The sequence below is a fragment of the Lolium rigidum genome, chromosome 3, assembly GCF_022539505.1.
Source record: "Lolium rigidum isolate FL_2022 chromosome 3, APGP_CSIRO_Lrig_0.1, whole genome shotgun sequence".
Taxonomy (NCBI): Eukaryota; Viridiplantae; Streptophyta; class Magnoliopsida; order Poales; family Poaceae; genus Lolium; species Lolium rigidum.
Window position 1 is genome coordinate 339,242,684 of NC_061510.1, and position 19,497 is coordinate 339,262,180.

Genomic DNA, 19,497 nt, shown 5'->3' on the forward strand with positions numbered 1-19,497 from the left:
AGCCCTACATGGCTGTTTGACTGTTTCAGTTCAAACTTTTTGTTGCTCATGGCACTATAGCAGTAGCCTTGGCATCTGTTGTGTATGTGTTGTACTTTTGAGCTCTGTGAATGTGTAAAATACTAGTGTTCGTTTGTGCCGGAATTTTCCTGTTGGTGGTTGCAACGTGCGCATAATTTGTAAAGTCTCAAATACCTTGACTGGACCTCTCTTGCCTTTTATAAACCTTAGAAGTAGATTCATGGCTGCCATCTCTACCTTAAAACTGTGACCGGGAACTGGGATGTGTCTGTCGCGTCGACTGTTAAGCTGCAGTGTTTTCTGGTACTCCATCACCATCCTTTCTTAAACCCCCCCTGCTCATCAGGCCCGGCAACAGTTCAGAGAAGACGGGAGGAAGCTCGCTGATTGTCTCGTCTTAATTCTGGCAGGAAGCGGATGGTTCAACCACCGAACGTCGGTCGATCGCTCCGGCGGTTGCCCGTGATCCTCCAGCAATCGTGCGGACTTGTCGACAGGTCAGACTGAAGCGAAGACGAGCTTGTCCAATCAAATGTCAATCATTTGCAGGTAGGCACCACAGAAGAAGAATCCGATCTCTTGGCCTGCTCCATCGCCCTGATTTCGTCAACGGCTCAACGCCCAACGAACCAAGCGAGCAGAAAGAGAAACAAGGAGCGTCACGTAACTGGCCTACCTCGTGCTAGTCACGGTTGAATGTAAATGGTGCGGAATTTTAGTTCTATTGCATCCGTATCCATCTTTAAATACTTTTTAAAATTTGGCGGATATAGATGTACTGGCAAAGGACTAAAATAATTTGAGGATGATGCAAAGAATAAAATAGTGTGAAGATATTAATGATATATATGATTCAAGTACAATCACTCATACAATAAAAATAGAAACGTATTTGATTATAAGTAGAACATACCAGTAATGACAGCTCAATGGCAAAGCTTTACCTTTCTAAAAAAATCTTTTGTAATTTTATGGATCAAGACTTTTGAATATCTCTCGGTCTGTTCGCAATTGGGTCTTGATAATATTTGTCGCCGAGAAATAGATTTTAATTTTGTTTTGTTTTTGCCACTATTAAAAGCAATGGCAAGTCAATAAGGTGATAATGTTGTTTGAGAAACATGATTTGTCATTCAAAAATCAAGAAATCTCTTAAGGTTCTAATTCTTCGCGTATGAACCGAGATATGATAAATCTCTGTACGAACAAAGATCTTATTCACATTGAACCTAGAAAATGAGTCTTGTTTTTTTATACGTAGGCTTTGTTTTTTGTTGGAAGTCATTTTTTGTGCGGTGTTCACTAAAACAATCATAACTTTCTCATACGAAATCTCAATGTATTCACCAAAAATTAAGGAAGGGAAGCTGCCATACCTTGTCCTATGGGGAGCTTGGCCCCTTATAGATGTAGATGTGGATATTGATCAAGCGGAGAAAAATATTCAATGATACGTTGATACTCTTATTTTTTTAAATCAAGCTAAGTAAAGTTTGATAATTTTTTAGAAAAATATAAAAAGTATGGTATTGCATATGTATTATATGAAACTATATTTTATAATTTATCTAACGGTGCTGATTTTGGATTATACATACTAATATTTAAAAGAAAACTTGGTCAAACTTTACATAGATTGACTTTGAACATAGGTAGTATTGATAATACGCGATGGATATGGATTATCAACCTTTTTTACGGATTATTAAAAGTTCTAGAAGAGAAGAATCCGATCAAATTAGTCCAACCCCAAATATTAAGACAACCTAGTTAGTTCATCGGTCCAACCATTCATGCTGCTTCCCCTCAGTGTGTCAGGCTATCATCAGTGTTACACATTTGCACTATTATTATTGGTCACTCTTAATGTGTCCGACTGACTTTAGATTATCTTGATGTTGTGTCAGCACGCATACAGCTTTGGCTATAGTTTAGGTTTACACGCTTTTTCTCACGTTCTTACAGTAAGCTTATGTAAAAGAAACATACTTGTAATTTCATGTGCGGATTTGCTCAATTATTCATTTTGGATCCGAGTATGTTTCGAAGCCGCTCCATATCCGCGATACAATATAATCCGTGTTTGACCATTATACGATTCTATAAAAAATAGCTAAAAAGGTGTTAAATGGTATGAAAATAGTAATATTCTATATGTTCTCTCATTCTTCTCAGTAGGTGGGTAAAGTTAGGGATGAAAATGGGGCAGAAATTTTCCATGTAGCAGAAAATATGAAAACACAAATGGAATTTCGTGGAGCAGAAACGAAAACGGAATTCTTTCGACGGAAACGAAAATGAAAATGAACATTGTTTTCCGGTAGAACAACCGTTTAATATGTAATTTACGTTTTAATGTTTGATGTGCATGACCCAATCCAACAACCCCATTATGTAACCTTACCAAGCTAAACCGGCAAAACTGCTCGTCCGTAAACAGATGACCAAGTAAGCCCTTTGCAAGAAACTTTTATGCTTCAATCCTTTCCCTATTTCCTTTTTTTTAGAACCCTTCCCCCATTTCCTGGTATGTTGAGTAGTCGCGCTAGATTTAGAAGCTAGGCTTATTGGTTCTTGGGTTGTTTGATTTTTGGTTCATCATTTCAGCGATCACTTCTTGGTTTCGATAAACATCTTCTTTCTGCTATGCGTCTAGACCGTATTCTTTCCGGATTTCTGTATTTGTTTGCGCTTACGCAAAATATGAAAATAAATGCATGTGGCACTATTCAATTCCGTTCGTTCCCGCTCCGTTTTCATCCCTACCATGGTACGGTACTTCTCTGTACGTGTTCGTCCTATGATCGATCGGGTAGCCGCGCGCCCGTGCGTACGTGATGGCGGGCATGACCCGCGTACCAGCTGGCGGCGCTTCCTTCCTTGGCGCTGATTGGGACGCACGTCGAGTTTGAATTTGAGATCGTTCTTTTTCTCCTTGCAGAGACCAGAACGTCAACGTACTTGCATGTAGTACAAATTCGCTTCAAGATTAGTGCTGCTGCTGCCACACGTTTAATCCAGGCGCGCGCGGGATGTAAGAGAGCAAGATTCCTTTCCCGCCATGATTGGCTTCGTCGTGCTCGCCCTTCCCAGTGCACGATCGGTGCCGCATTTATAAGCACGACTCCCCCACCTCCCCTTCTACCCCCAGCCGATCACGCCGCCATGGACCACGCCGCCGCCCACTCCCCTCGCCCCATCGACCTGCGGTGGCTGCTCTCCGTCGTCGCCGGCGGCCTCTTCGCCCTGTTCATCATCGCCGCCTCCCCGGTCCCGTTCCCCTCCGCCTCACTCTTCCTCTCCCAGCAACAAACCTCCCCCGCCCACGCAGCGTCCTCCCCGCGCGCCAAGGACCTGCCCCCGCTCTTCGTCGACTCATTGCTCTCCGCCCAGGCCCGGCCCAGCGCGCCCGCGGCCCCCTCGCCGCCGCGCTTCGCGTACCTCATCTCCGGCTCGGCCGGCGACGCCGGCATGCTCCGCCGCTGCCTGCTCGCGCTGTACCACCCCCGGAACCACTACATCCTGCACCTGGACGCGGAGGCGCCCGACTCGGACCGCGCGGAGCTGGCGGCGTTCGTGGCCGCGCACCCCGTCCTCGCCGCGACGCGCAACGTGCGCGTGGTGGAGAAGGCCAACCTCGTCACCTACCGCGGCCCCACCATGGTCACCACCACGCTCCACGCCGCCGCGGCCTTCCTCTGGGGCGAAGGGCGCGGGCGCGGCGCCGACTGGGACTGGTTCATCAACCTCTCTGCCTCCGACTACCCGCTCGTCACGCAGGACGGTACGAACACAACTGAGTTCCTTTCTTGGTTGGCTTTGCATTGTTTCAATTCTTGGTGAATCATCTCGGTGATCTTGTCGGTCAATCGCTGGCTGCAGACATGATGGACGTGTTCTCGGAGCTGCCGCGCGACCTCAACTTCCTTGATCACACCAGCGACATCGGCTGGAAAGCGTACGCCTTCTTCTTGTTTCGTTTCGTCGTCCGCCGCTTTCTCCTGTTCGCAGTGACTGATCGTCAAATTTTGTGCAGGTTCGCGAGGGCGATGCCGGTGATCATCGACCCGGCGCTCTACATGAAGAAAAAGGGCGATCTGTTCTGGATACCTCAAAAGAGGGAGTTGCCCACCGCCTTCAAGCTCTTCGGCGGTACGCATGCTTTCCTGCTTCCGCTGCTCCCCAATTTTTTCTTCAGGATGTATACACAATGCCGAAATGCAATTCTAACGGCGTAGCTAGATACAGGTCAAACATCTACCCCTGAAAAACGCCATGATTTGCGCACTTGCTATATGCACTGTTAAGCTACGAACCAAAGCTGTACTTTTCAGGACTAAGTTATAATTTTCAGAACTAATATGCGAATCACGGGAGGGTCGATCCCCGGTCACGGGGCTGCTAGAAAAAAAAAACGCCTTGCTAACCTGAACTGATCTGGTACTTGTGAGTGTGGAGGCCACGTTTGTCCCATCATATCATTTGATTGGTCATACACTTAGAGCATCTCTAGGAGACACCTCACACCTCAAACCGCAAACTCCAAAAATGTATTTGCAGGTTGAAAATTTCGCGATTTAGAGTTAAAAAAAAGCCTCCGAAAACCAGACCCCCAAAAGAGAACCTTAAAATAGCATATTCAGGTATCTTTCAAATAAAAGGCCCACATCCCAAAAAAAATTCTAAATTTCTTCTTCCTACATCTTCGCCGCCCTCGGCATGCCTGCCTCCACCGGGCCGCTGCACCCTCCGCTTGGCCCCTGCCCCAACACGAGCTCCACCATGGCCCTGCCCCGACGCGCAAGCTCCACCATGCACTGCTCCTCCACAATCAATTCAATCGGCGGCCAATTTCATCCCACCCCATCTAATTTTGCCGATCTCCGGCCGCATTTTTACTTGGGTGTTTCGCCAGAATTTGGCCGACCACTGGCGAGTGTACCGAACGAAATGTGTTGGCCCGAGGTGATTTTTTCAATCGAAAGTCTGTTGGCTGTATCCATGTTGGCCTGCAAACACGTCTTCGAAACCCCAACTATGGAAGTCGCGGGCTCTTATCCATGTTAGCCTCCAAATTTTTTTACGGGTACGTTTGACCATTTTGAGGTGTCTGGTTTGGACAAAAAACACCTCAAACCCGAAAACCGGCCTGTGAAAGTGTAGATTTAACCAATTTGGACTGTCTGCTAGAGATGCTCTTATACAGTACTATATATTATTGTTGTATAGTGTATGCTGCCGTGTGTCCACCGGCATGATACCTAATCTCTGGCTAATTTGTTCCCTCCGCTTGCGCTTACAACTACTAATCATTTAGGGTCAAATAGCCAGCATCATTTGGGTTACAATTATTTTATCCAGGGAAGAATCGTTTCATCATTACAATATTGTTGGATTAGTGGTCTGCACATTAGCTACGTCCGTGACCAAGCAAAATGATGGTGCGGTGCACATGACACGGAGTAGTACTATTTTGTGCTAGTATACTACAGTCTACAACAGGATAATCGTGATGGCCAACCACCTACAATAAGATAATGGTTCAAATAAATCTTACAGTACAACTTATTTATCATTTCACTCATTTGCATGTGTTTATGATTCGACATTTCGATATGGGCCATACCGAGCACCCTGGGTGGGAGGTGCCGGAACTCCCGATCCACCGCCGCCACCGTGTGACATTTTTCCATTTGGGATCGTTCCCATACCCGCCTCTTTCACAAACTAAAAAATCGCCCACCTTCTATCGAACTACTTGCGCAGCATCGACGACGGGCCACCTAAAACTACATCGCAAGCATCTGCGGGCCCAGCTCCGCCATGAGGCCGCATGCGAGAAGATGCCTCATTGTTCGGCAGAAGACCTTTGCTGGTAGCACCGCCTATAGATGAAGTGTATCAACTGCGGGCGCCGATGGTAACAACGGCAGCCACAAACGGTAGCAACGGCCGCTACGGTCGGTAGCATCGGCGGGCACCGCTGGCAGCAGCGTTGCATGGTCCTTGTAGAAAACTACGAATAACGATGGTAGCACCGCTTGCAGGCCGGCTGACTTGTAGCAGAAGTGGGGATGCTCCCGACGATATGATAGGAGGAAGGTATAGGGCGTGCTCACCGGTGGGAGAGGAGGGCTTTCCACCGGAGCCATCATCACCACCTCGCGCTTGGGTCATCAGATTTGCATTACCAGAGATGTCATGGAGTGAGGGAAGGAAGGGAGAGGAGAAGGTGACCACCACCACCAGAGTGGAGGGTGGTGAGGTCCGTAGTGACTAGTGAGCGGCAGTGTTTTGTAGGTGGAGCAACGATTCAATCAGCGGCATTATTGTGGAGACGAACGAAGTGGAGATTGGGACAAAAAGAAAGGGGAATGGAGAACCAACCTTTGGTTGGATGGTTAGGAGGGCAGTGGCACCTCCAGCCCATCAGAGTTCAATTTCCATATTTGACACTTTGGTGTCTCATAAAGGCGGAATATTTTTCAGTGGGAGGCGACGTTCCGTCGACAGCGAGGCGTCTATGGTGACTTCGTAATCTGAAGACTCACCGGATCAGTTCTTCAACACAGTCTCTTGGAGGTGCTCATAGGGGTAAGGGGTGTGTGTGTGCGTATGTATGAGCGTCTTTGATTGTACTGTGTTTCGCAAAAAAAAAATGACACATGAGAGGATAATAAAACTGAAAACGGTAGGTATGGGCCAGTATGCGCTGTATGTGGCTATGTGTGTGACGACCCGTCATCTGGGTGATATGCAGCGTTTCCCTTTGGGTAAGAGCATCTCCAACAGAAGCTGTAAATATCGGCGCGCTATACGTCCCTTCCGACGCGCTGTAAACGTTTGCCGCGTGTTTTGACGAACTTTCCCCCGCCGGACGCGCCAAAATACAGCGCCTGCGCGGGCGGTGAAATTGGGCCTCCTGCGGACGCGCTAAAATACAGCGCGCGCCGTCACGCGAACGGCTAGTTTTTTTGTATATCATTCGAAACGGATCAAACAATTCAAACAAAATTACGGAAATTTAACCGAAATTACGAAATATATTAAAAGTTCGACAAATACCGACATTTTATTTAAACTAAACTAAACTAGACTACTCTGAATCCTCCCGGTCGAAGTCCGACGATCCGCTAGTCGGAGTCGTGTCGGAGACGGGAGTGCTCGTCCACTCCCGGGAGGAGGAGGAGCTCGGCAGGTTCCTCGACGGTCCGGCGCCTCTCTTCTTCTCCTCCGCCCTCTTCGCCCTGCGCGCCGCCTTCGCCGCCCGCTCCGCCTTCCTCGCCGCCGACTCAGCGCGGCGCCGGTCGCGGTCGGCCTTCTTCTTCGCCGCAGCCTTCGCCTTGGCATCCTTCTTCCGCGCGTAAAACGCCTCCGTGGCGGCGACGTCCTCCGGGAACGCGCGCGCCCACTCGAGGCGCAGGCGCTCGTCCTGCTCCGCCACGCGCAGGCGCTGCTCGAGGTCGCGGGCGCGGCGCCGCTGCTCGGTCGTGATGAGCGGCGATGGCGGCGCGAGCATCTCCGCCTGCTCGCGCGTCCAAACGTCGTCGAAGTTCATCTGCCGGCGGGGGCGGCCGAGGCGCCACGCGACGGCGTCGTAGGCTCGCGCCGCCTCGTGCGCGGTGTCGAAGGTGCCGAGCCGGATCCGCTCCTCGCCGGAGCGAATCTCGGCGTCGAAGCGGCCGCTCGGCCGCGCGCGGACGCCGCGGTAGCCTCGAGGCGGAGCGACGGCGCGGAGGCATGTCGCCGGAGGCGGAGGCGGACAGGCGGCGGAGGTAGAGCGGTGGCGCGTGGCGCGGAGGCGGAGCGGTGGGGAGAGGCGGAGGGACACGCGGAAGTTTCGGAGGCGGGAGAGGTAGTTGGCGCGTTCGCGCGTGTCGTCTATATAGCGCGCGCGGCAGCGCACGCGGCAAATTTCCCGCGTGGGATGGCGCAAAAGCGCGGGCGCGGCAAAAATTTTACCGCGCGCGCTCTTTTCCCGCGTCTGCTGGAGCTTCGCGCGAGCTCTCGCGCGCGCCAAACTGGCAGGTATTTTGCCGCGCGCGCCTTTTACAGCCTCTGTTGGAGATGCTCTAATTGTCACTATTTTTGGGTATTGATCATTTGGATGCGTATGTAACAAAACATCACTTGGGGGTCGAGGAACAGAAAAACATTTCTCCTCGGATAATTAACGATACTCTTCTTTCGTTTCAGGTTCAGCGTGGATGGTGCTATCGAGGCCGTTCGTGGAGTACCTGATCTGGGGGTGGGACAACCTGCCCCGGACGGTGCTCATGTACTACGCCAACTTCATCTCCTCCCCGGAGGGCTACTTCCACACGGTGGCCTGCAACGCCGACGAGTTCCGGAACACCACCGTGAACCACGACCTGCACTACATCGCCTGGGACAACCCGCCCATGCAGCACCCGCACCTGCTCACCCACGCCGACTGGGACGGCATGCTCGGCAGCGCCGCCCCCTTCGCGCGCAAGTTCCGCCGGAACGACCCCGTCCTCGACAGGATCGACGCCGAGCTCCTGTCGCGCGGCCCCGGCTCGCTCGCGCCCGGCGGCTGGTGCGCCGGGGAGGTGCGGCCTGCCGGGAGCTACAACCGGACCGACGGCGAGGATCCGTGCAAGGCTGTCGGGAACGCCGCGGACGTGCGGCCTGGCCCCGGCGCCGAGCGGCTGCGGAGCCTCATGACGTCGCTCCTGTCGGAGGAGAACTTCCGGCCGAAGCAGTGCATAGTAGTAGAAGAACGCAATGTTCAGAAGAACAGAACTGAAATCGATGGGCGTGCGTGAGCAGCTACGTACGTAGTGTGGCGATCCATTCTTTCTTCTGGCTGGCATTTCATTCAGCGTAACAATTCACGCAATGTATAGCGCAGACTACTACGATCGGGTCCATCTTTGGAACAGAGTGAGATTTCTCTTCACGCGGCATGTAGGTGATACCTCAACGATGGTAAATGATACTATGTGCCTATAACTTGATTATACATGTAAAAGTATGTACCACTTGGATGCAAAATGCGCCAACACATATGTAGTTTTGTACATACAGGCGTATATTTTCTACTACATGTTTTGTGTATTTTTTCGTCATTTCTTTTTGCAGATTTTGTGAGAACCTTTAATTTTAGTTGAGCTCATTTCCACCTACACTCGCTATCTTCAACCGTTAAGCAGAACGAGCAAAACTTGCGGACAAGGCTGTTTCTTATTTAAGACTAGTAAATGTGCACGTGCAACGCACGTATAACATTAGAAAATTCTTCGCTCATCCTCGAAACAACTAACTTGTTCGTTGTTCGTTGGATAGCATTCATGTATAGATATGATTGTAGGATGAACCAATAAGAACTACATTTCCCTAAAAAATGGACTACATTAGAGTAAATTTGAGGGAAAATATGCATGATTTTGGTGTGAACCTTCTATGATTATTTTAGGACAAGAGAGGACTGCATTCTGCGCCCCGTATCTGAGCAACAAGTCAACAAGCATGTTACCTTGTGTTTATATTGCTGTAATTTTGCGATGATGCAACCAAGTAATCTCATTTAGATAATGAATTATGGATCTTTATTTTTATTTTAGGGTATGAATAACAATAGTGTTATTAACTATATGGAAGAGAAAAGATTTGTTGCAGTGATAAGTCATTAATGAATGGAAGAAAACATGACCCCTTCCTACCTGGTAAGACTGGTCATAGTGGGAGTAACTTAGGTAGTAACATCACATATTTTAAGGTGTTTTGGTGACATGGCATAGCAATAAATGAAGAAAGAGAGGAGGTGGTAACTAGCTATGTTACCATAACATCACACACCCCAAGATAAAATGAGTCTACAAACTAATAAATGAGACTTTGCATGATACCATCTCTAAGTTACTTTCCACTATGAAGGTAGTAACATGAACTAGTAACTTATGCATGACACCACCTTATGTTACTCCCCACTATGAGCAGCCTAAGGGGCCAACTACTCGATCTCTTCAAAAGTATCATTAATAAATATAATCTTCTAATACAGAAACCAAGTAATTTCATAAGAGTGCACTTCATGTTGTATCGCACATGTTAGCTTTTCCCAGAATTGTCGGCCCTACCTGATAGATGCTTTCAACACTTCGAGTTGGTCTGCCATAATATTCAGGAAATGTTGGGAGCTGTGTGATAAATAGAACATTGTTGAATTGAAAATGCTGAGTGCGCCGAAGCTTCTATTTATAGGCGAGCCAGCAGAATAATTTCTTATTAAAAGTCCTTTTTTTATAGACTGTAACATAGATAATTTGCCCAGAATTCATGTCCTCCATTAGTGCGAAAAAGAATGAATTCCTTGAGTCCCCCCCCCTCCCCCCGGGGGAAGTTCTGTTTCCTTGCCTTGTCAAACATTTCATCTGACACTCTATCTATACTATAGCTAGATCAATTCCTATTCTTTCTTCCAGGCGACTTTACTCCAAAGAATTTGGCCTTCTTATCTTGACTCGATCTCACGAAACTAGATTGACCCCAGGTTTGCTTCTACTACTTGTTGAGTTGATAAATTGATTCGATAAACTTCTTTCTTGCTTATTTGCAGTGACGAGTCTACTTTGATTGATGGAAAAACATCTTTCTCCTTACTACACGCCAGTGCCGCGCCAGTCTTGTGCACAGAACTATATAGTCCCGAGTAAGTAAATAGATCTCATATCATACCATCTTTCAAAAAACATCTAGACAAAGACTTAATGTATTACACATGAAAATCACATGTACATGAAACAGAATTATGTTTTATCTAAAGGATGTTATCTGTAGGTTGCTATAGATATTTGCGGATTATCAATAGTAGTGGTGATGGTGATGATCTCTCTTTTTTTTTCTTTTCTTCTTTCTTTTTTGAGATGGCAAGGAGCTCTCTCCGGCTCTGACTGCAAGGAGAGCCAAATTTTCTTCTGTTTTGCTCCGATTTGTTTTTTTTACTTTTCAATGGTTTCTTCTTCTTTTGAACTCCATTTGGTACATCATAATAATTTGACCGTTCCTCAAGAAAAAAATATTTATGTTTCCAATATACACGGTTTGACAACATTTTCAATCCATAAGGTCGGAATTTTACAATTTTAAAAAGAATTAATTACACCCTCAATGCATCTTAGTTCAACATCTTGCAAAAAGTGAGATGATCTAAGAGATGCTTCATGTTGATTAAACACTAGTTTTGTACTTCATGAGGGCAATTTAGTTCACGTTTTATTTTATATATGACATTCTGCAATTGTAGCATTAATTATTCAACATGTTTTAATAAATACATGCATTAGTTTATTCTGTCAAAATAGTTACTAATTATGTTTGTGGTTGTTTCTAATTGATTTTGCAATGGCAAGCTTTGTTTAGTTTTCTGGTTGTTTCTATGTTTAAATATTTAATTACTAATGCCCATGTATTCAGTTTATCAACAAATAGAACTCATGTTGCACTATCTTAGATTGGTTACATCATTTCGGGTGCATACACCCACTTTACAAAAGAAACAAGAAATCAAAGTCTATCTATGAAAAGAGAAATTGTGTTTTCTAGTTTTGGTTAACCCAGGACCTTAAAAGCGGTAAATATGCTAGTATAACTCTAGGCCTCTAGCCTTCCAGGAGTCTCTTGAGTTCCTTATTCATTTGAATATAAGGTTATTTCTTTCTTTCCAAATCCCCCAAATAGCTATGATGAATATCTCAAAGAATAGGCTCTCTTGGAAGCTTGAATTTACATGAGAGATCATATCAAACCTATCAGCACCACCATTCCATGTGATGTTCAACCTTGACCAGTAGGAGGTACTGAAAGGGCAATAGAAAAATAAGTTCTCTAAAGTTTCTTCATCTCCCGAGTACAAAGAGCGCATGCGAAGTTATTTATAATATTTAGATGTCTTCCCTTCAACATGTTTCTAGTATCATTCTATCGGAGAAAAGAAACCAAGAAAAAACCTTCAGCTTTGGCCATAATTTGGATTTCCAAATCCAAGAGAATGGAGTAGGAGGATCAAATAGACTCTAAAAAAATTATAATATTTTCTTGAAGAATATGTATCTCTGCACATAAAAGACCAAACATCATTTTCATCATGGGTCATATTCAGATTCGGAGTGATTTCTTGTATCTCCTGATATTGATGAAATGCTTCTGGGGATAAAGGAAGGTGGAAGACGTCTGTAATGCTCCCTGAAGAAAAAGTTTGCATCTGAAATGTCCCCATCTTGAGCATATGATAAGAGGCATGGTTAAATATCTTGCATAATTCTATTATTCCATTCATCCTTCCAGAATAGAGCTATATTTCCATTAGCAACCTTGCAAGGTGCGATTCCTCTGAAAATAGGAGAAAGTTTTATAATAGATTTTCCCCAGAAAGAACCACACATATTGGAGGCATGATGAATAGAGTTTTAGTAATATGTAGGACAAATTAAATGAACCCACCGGATGTCTTCATATTTAGAATTTCTAGACCTCCTTTGTCTTTGGGTATGCAAACCATGGCCCATGCTGCTAGAGAAAAACATTTTTCACCATCATATGTTTTCTTGCTCCAGAGAACTCGTCTTCTTAATTATCTTTTCAATATGCTCGAGAATCTTTGGATTAATCTCAATGGTGAACATAGTAAAATTGGCAATAGAGGTTATAATTGCATTCACATAGGCCAACTTTCCAGCATGCGACATAAGAAGTGTTGAACTAGAAACTCTTCTTTGAATTTTCTTCAACAATGGTAATAAATCTATGACCGTAGGTTTTGTAGTACCAATTGGAAAACCTAAGTAAGTAAATGGCATACATGCCATAATATATCCAAAAATATCTGCCAATTCTTGAGCTCAATAGGAATATTTATGGGCACTAAATTTGACTTTTGAAAGTTAAGTTTCAAACCAATTTATGTAGCATAATCAATCAAGATATTTTTTCATATGGGCCAGCTTATTTAGGTTAGCTTGCATTACCAATATAGTGTCGTCCAGGGAAGGTTCCTCCACATGGAATTGGTAAAGAAAGCCTTCCTTCATGAAGTTCTTTATTGATGACAACTTGCAATAGCTCAGCTACTGCTACAAATAATGTGGTGAGAGAGGGTCACCCTACCTCACTCCTCGTTTGCAATGAAAGGATTTACCGGGCACTCCATTAAGAAGAATTGAAGAATGACCAGAAGAAATAAAACATTTAATCCATTTTAACCATGTTTCATCAAAACCCATGTGCTTGAAAATACCAAGAATAGTGTCATGCTCAATCATGTCTAAAGCTTTTTCAAAGTCAAGTTTTAGAACAATGACTTCCCTTCTAGACGTTTCACATTGATATATGAATTCGAAGGACCGGGCTAGGCAATCCTCAATCGTTATGATAAAACCATATTGGTTGCAGCTAACAAGTTTTATGATCAATTGCTTCAATCTATCTGCAAGCAATTCTCAAATGTTGTTGGTTGTCGCTATTGATTTACAAATTCCTATATGTTTTCTACATGTTTGTGCTGTCATTTTTTTTGCCCCCTCTCTCATCCTTACTTACACTTACCAAAATAAACCACATCAACATTGCTAGATACTATGATAGAAAAATATGTTATACCCATTATAATGATTCTTCTTCAATCATAGTGCACTTAGGATAAAAATATCAAACTTTGTGTGGGTTGATTCATTTTATGCATTGCCTCTTAATCATCCATTAAATGGAGTTCTATAGGTTTTACAAAACTAAAAAAAATAGATTGTATGTATGCACGAATTAATTTGTGGCACATCGATGTATCCTAGTGCATTGTTATGTGTTATAATCTATTTAAATGTCCTACAAAATATGGACAGAAAGCTCTAAAATGTACCTTTAACAAATATCTCGATGGAGGTTTTTTGGAATGTATTGTTACATAACATAGGTGCAAGTAGTTTAGAAATTATGGTGTAGATAATTTTCTTTTGTAGGTTTGTGTAACTAGAAAGTTCTACAAGTGCATGCTAGGATCTGTTCTCGAATCCTTAAGATTAGTTGTATATTGATTCTATTATGATCAAATAGGTTTTTGTGCTCCATTAATAATGAAGTGGAACACATGTATGGTGTAAATGTGTTATCGGAATTGCACCACTTCTATAGATCATAGTTACCTGAATGTCATTAATTTTAATTTAACATGTAATAAAAATATATTCCATTGCTGAAGACTTTTTTTTAGACAGAAGGCTCGAGCAAAGCCCGATTTTAAATTTATGTATAATTTTTCGAATTTTTAAAATACAATATGCATAAACTGGTGTAATTTCCCTAGTGCTTGTACAAACGGGGCACGCATGTATGCATCAAAGCAAGACATGGTGACTGATAGGATGGTCCGTACAAGTAGAGGGTGGAAAGCTGCAACGGGATAAGGGGAGATGTGACAATGTGGAATAAGGTACATCCAAAAGTTACATGTGAGGGCATCTCCAACGGCGCGACGGGTGAGCAACCGTTTGCGTCCGCCGTGATCGGAAATGCGTCTGGGTCATGCTCCAGCGGGGCGACGGAAAGTGACCGTGTTGTCCGCGGAGACGCAAACATGGCTCAAATATGCGCCAGGTTTGCATCTCCGCGGACGCTGCGCGGCCGCGAAAAGTGCCCGCGTTCGGTGCATCCGAGCCTGGTCGGCAGTGACTAGGTAAGCAAAATATTTTTTCATTACCATTGATTGGAAAAAGGACCATCTTTACAGAAATGGTTAGTCGAGTTAACCTAAAACTACAACGGCCGTACCTACTTGCCGTCGCGCGGCCTACACCGGCCTCAGTTACTCGCAGTCGCGTGGCTAGTACTGGCCACCGGAGGGGCCGTCGCCGTCGTTGAAGCGCGAGCGCTTCGCACACTCCACGCGCCCGCACGCCGGCGAGCGGACATCTCGTCCTGCCTGCGGCGTACGAGGGTCTCGGCCAGAGAGGAGTCCCACAGGAGTGTCCTGGCCATAGAGTTGGCCTCCTCTTCCGCCGCCGCCGCCTGGGCCGCCACCTCCTTCGCCGCCGCCTGGGCCACCGTCGCCGCCTCCTCCTTCGCCTAGGCCACCGCCTGCAACCCCGTCAGCTGGGCGAGGAAGCGGGCCCTGTCCCTAGCCGCCTCCACCACCGCTTCGTCCCTGGCGGCGATGGCGCCCACCAACTCCCGGTTCTCCTGCTCGACCTGCGCAGGAGAAGGGCCCCTCCGCTGGAGCGAGTTCAGGTCGGAGCACATTAACCCCCGAGCCTTGGCGATCACATAGATGTGGGCTTCCTCCTCCGCCAACCAAGCCAGACGGTACATTGCGTCCCCAGCCAGGGTCTCGAAGGACGCGACCAAAACAAACTGGTCGTCGGCACACTCAAAGCGGCCAGGCACGGGGGTGTCGTCGTCCGTGATGTCGTGGATGATGGCGTCCGTTGGTGGGGCCGCCGGAGGGGGCGCCATCGTCGCCCGCGCCTCCGCGAGCTCCGCCCTTGCGTCGGCGAGGTCGGCCATGGCGTTGGTGATCTCTGCCCTGGTCGCCGCGAGTCGCCCTTCCGCGCGCTTTGCCGCCTCCGCCTCAGCAATCTCCGCCTCCACCGCCGCCTCCAGGTCCAGCTGCTCCGCCTGAACCCCGGCGGCGACTACCGCCTCGTCCCCCTCCGGGTGGAGGTGGCACACATCTGAAAAACGTGTTTTCAACTAATGTGGTCGGCCATGGATGGATGCTTGGGTTTAGCTTGAGGTGTGCCCGTCACCCCCGCCGGTGTCCACCATATATAGCCACAGCGGGGCGGGAAACGCCGGCGAAACTTGCCAATGTATTGGGCACGCGCGGAAACGACCGTCGTCGCGCGGGAACAGTTAATCGCCGGCAGCAGTCCTCGACTCGACGTAAAACACCATTAACGAGCTTGACGCTGTATCCGCTAAAAAAATGCGTCCGCACCGCTGGAGGTACCCGACGCAAACGGTCGCCCTGGATCGCATGGTGTCTACGGGCCGACGCAAATGGACACAATCGAGTATTTCGAACGTTCAAAATGGATCGACCCGTTGAAGATGCCCGAGAAAATGCATGAGTGGACTGGAAGAAAGAGCAAGATTGCAGGACAAGGTCGTCGCCGAGAGTAGGCATGTCACGGAGGCGTTTACCATATCCATTCCCAAAATCCTTGCCTTCAGTGAAAAAATGTACGATATGGGCAGATGTGTGTGACGATCCGGACGATCGTCCAGATGATATGCAACGTTTTCATTTGGGTATTTCCATTTGGATGTGTGCGTAAGCTTTATCATTTTTTATTTGAAAATTTCAACGATTTATTAATAATCATCAACAATGATACAAAGAGATCTAAAATTAATAAAAATTACAAATAGGTTATTGAACCATATAGCGACGACTACAGACACTAGCGCGAGCCGAAGACGTGCCACCGTCCTCGCCCTCCGTCACCAAAGCTGAGCAAAGCTTGTCGTAGTAGAGCTTGCTGTAATAGACAGACAGGAAGTCGTCGAGCTAAGATTTCAAAATACCAGCGCACTAGAGCAGCAACCATCGCCAATGATGGATCGGAAAAGACTGACATGAAGCCACACCAATAAACACGAAAACCGACCGGATCCTAGGAGATCTGACAGGCACATAACTCCACACATCCTTCGTCCGCGCTAGATGCACCACCGGGACGAGGATATGACGGGGAGGATTTTATTCTGACTTCAGGATGTAGCTGCGTCTCACCATCCCAAAAAACCATTGAAAATAAAACTAAATTAAAAACGGAAACTCCCATTTAAATGTGTGTAACGTAAGTTTACTTGACGGTCGAGAAATAGATATTTCTCGAATATAATTAATGGTACTCTGCTATCGATTCAGGTGTGGATGGTACTATCCCGACCCGTGGAGTACCTGCTCTAGGGGTGGGACAACCTGCCCCGAACGATGCCCATGTACTGAGGGTAGCTCTAGCAGATACCGCATCCAGCACTCATCCGCAAAGTAATTGTTTTATTTTTGCCGTTTTGGAGAGGAAAAATGTCTGGTCCAGACACCGTATCGAGCCCCATTCGAAAAAAATCTAGTCTATCCAGTTTCGTGTCGCGGAAACTCCAACTACCCAGTTTCGTGAGGTCTCCCTAGAGCGAACCCATTCTGACTCTCGCATTGGCGCTAAAAGAATTTCAGCTCGTACGAGCGTTGGAATCTACCAAAATTTGCCGGAGTTGTCGGAATTGGACTAAAATGCGCCCGAATCCGAAGCGAGGGGCACGACTCTTGAGAGCGGGCGGGAGCCGGCGGTGCAGCTACCGGCAACGGGCGCCACGCGTGGGTGGCCGGCGAGGCGATCCGGCTGCCAACTAGGTGGGTTGCCGGCGGGATCTACTAGCAACGAAGGAAGGTGGGTGAAGAAGGAGAAAAAAAATAAAAAGACGTTGGCATGATAGGAAATATTCAGCTCACAAAACGTGTTTGAGGTGCCCTCTATCAACCTATTTGGGGCCTGCGATGTGTTCTAGAGTTGCTCCAAGTCTAAGCCAACTTCATCTCCTCCCCAGAGGACTACTTCCACACGGTGGCCTGCAACACCGACGAGTTCTGGAACACCACCGTCAACCACGACCTGCACTACATCGCCTGGGTCAACCTGCCGATGCAGCACCCGCATCTGCTCACCCACGCTGACTGGGACGTCATGCTCGGCAGCGCCGCCCCCTTCGCGTGCAAGTTCCGTGAGGGCGAAATTGCTACATCATCTTCTGAAGACAAACATCGCGGTTCGGAGGTATGGACTCTTTTGTTACCGTCAAACATGTACTTAGTAATTTCAACTTTTTCTGACCATGTATTCATGTTTGTGTAGATTCATGACGACACTATTCTGAGTCAAGCCAAGGAGCAAGCCGCACGGTCTGCGTACATGTTGAAGCCTAGGGGGAAGGCTCTGAACCGTTACACTCCGAAGACTACGCGAACCGAGGGAAGAAGGCTGTTGTTGAGTCCGACGAGGAGCCACTGCAGAGGTCAGCTTTGAGGAGGATGAGGAACGATGAGCCGGCCTCCTCAGAGGAAGAGGTGGAGGAAGAAGCGCCATCGCCGCTGCCACGGAGGGAGCAGCCTGCGAGGAGGGACGTCGATCTTAGATGAATTTTCTATATTGTGTGAACTCTATCATATATGAACTCTACCTGTGTCATTTGGGACCATGTCGTTATTTCTATATGTTATTTGAATTCTATCTAAAAATGTATGAATCTGTGTGCCACGATGCGTGCTTTGAATCTAAAAACTGCTGTATGAAATTGCTATGATATAAATCTGTCACTTTGCAACCATGCCAAGGCAATTCTGTTAATTTTATACACAAGTCAAGGTGTGACGCCGATACCATGGGCGCCACACTTCACTGTGTGGCGCTGATGTCATGAGCGCCACACAATACAACATTTTGGCTGAAAACCTACTGTAAGCAAGTTTGCCAGGGACTTAGCCGTTTCGACGAGGCTGCTTCTGTGACGCCCTTGCCATGGGCGCCACATGGGAAGAGCGCCACAGGAGCAGCCTCACCGAAACGGCTAAGGACCAGAAATTTTGGCCCCTGAATAGTTTGAGCTTGGGCTGGTTCTATATTTCGAATGTGTGGCGTCCATGAGAGCGGCGTCACACATTTTGCCACGTCGGCTGGTCAACAGCGCGCAGTGTCGACCACGCCACGTCGGCATGGATGTGTGGCGTCGCTTCCATGGGCGCCACATAGTGAGGTGTGACACCGATGAGGAGAACGCCACACAAAAGGGTTAGTCAGTGAAATAATTTATCCAGAGTCTGTACTTTTCTTTCACTTTTAGGTCATTTTTGTCAAAATCGCCCCCTTTCCAATTCCGCCGGAATGACCCCGTCCTCGACAGGATCGACGCCGAGCTCCTGTCGCCCGGCCCCGGCTCGCTCGCGCCCGGCGGCTGGTGCGCCGGGGAGGTGCGGCCTGCGGGGAGCTACAACCGGACCGAAGGCGAGGATCCGTGCAAGGCTGTCGGGAACGCCGCGGACATGCGGCCTGGCCCCGGCGCCGAGCGGCTGCGGAGCCTCATGACGTCGCTGCTGTCGGAGGAGAACTTCCGGCCGAAGCAGTTCATAGTGGTAGAAGAACGGAATGTTCAGAAGAACAGAACTGAAATCGATGGGCGTGCCTGAGCAGCTACGTACGTAGTGTGGCGATCCATTCTTTCTTCTGGCTGGCATTTCATCCAGTGTACCAATTCACGCAATGTATAGCGCAGACTACTACGATCGGGTCCATCCTTGGAACAAGGTTTCTCTTCACGCGGCATGTAGGTGATACCTGACGATGGTAAATGATACTATGTGCACAGAACTTGATTATACATGTAAAAGTATGTACCACTTGGATGCAAAATGCGCCAACACATATGTAGTTTTGTACACACAAACGCATCTATTTTTACATGCGC

The 19,497-nt window shown here is 47.2% G+C and overlaps 1 protein-coding gene and 1 pseudogene across 1 annotated transcript; both read left to right on the forward strand.

Moving 5' to 3' along the window:
* Window positions 1-3,186: 3,186 nt before the first annotated feature.
* LOC124697123 (beta-glucuronosyltransferase GlcAT14B-like) lies at window positions 3,187-9,091 on the forward strand. Its single transcript, XM_047229757.1, has 4 exons — window positions 3,187-3,805; window positions 3,904-3,979; window positions 4,058-4,173; window positions 8,218-9,091. Exons 1-4 carry the CDS (start codon window positions 3,187-3,189, stop codon window positions 8,808-8,810), a joined length of 1,404 nt encoding a protein of 467 aa, XP_047085713.1. The 3' UTR covers window positions 8,811-9,091.
* Window positions 9,092-15,535: 6,444 nt separating this feature from the next.
* On the forward strand, window positions 15,536-19,219 carry LOC124697124 (annotated as a pseudogene).
* The last annotated feature ends 278 nt before the right edge of the window (window positions 19,220-19,497 follow it).

Bases quoted from the DNA above. Each gene is read 5' to 3' on its own strand.
- LOC124697123 (XM_047229757.1), top strand. From the start codon at position 3,187: ATGGACCACGCCGCCGCCCACTCCCCTCGCCCCATCGACCTGCGGTGG. The intron at 3,980-4,057 runs GTACGCCTTCTT...AATTTTGTGCAG, and splicing joins AGCGACATCGGCTGGAAAGC to GTTCGCGAGGGCGATGCCGG. The intron at 4,174-8,217 runs GTACGCATGCTT...CTTTCGTTTCAG, and splicing joins CGCCTTCAAGCTCTTCGGCG to GTTCAGCGTGGATGGTGCTA.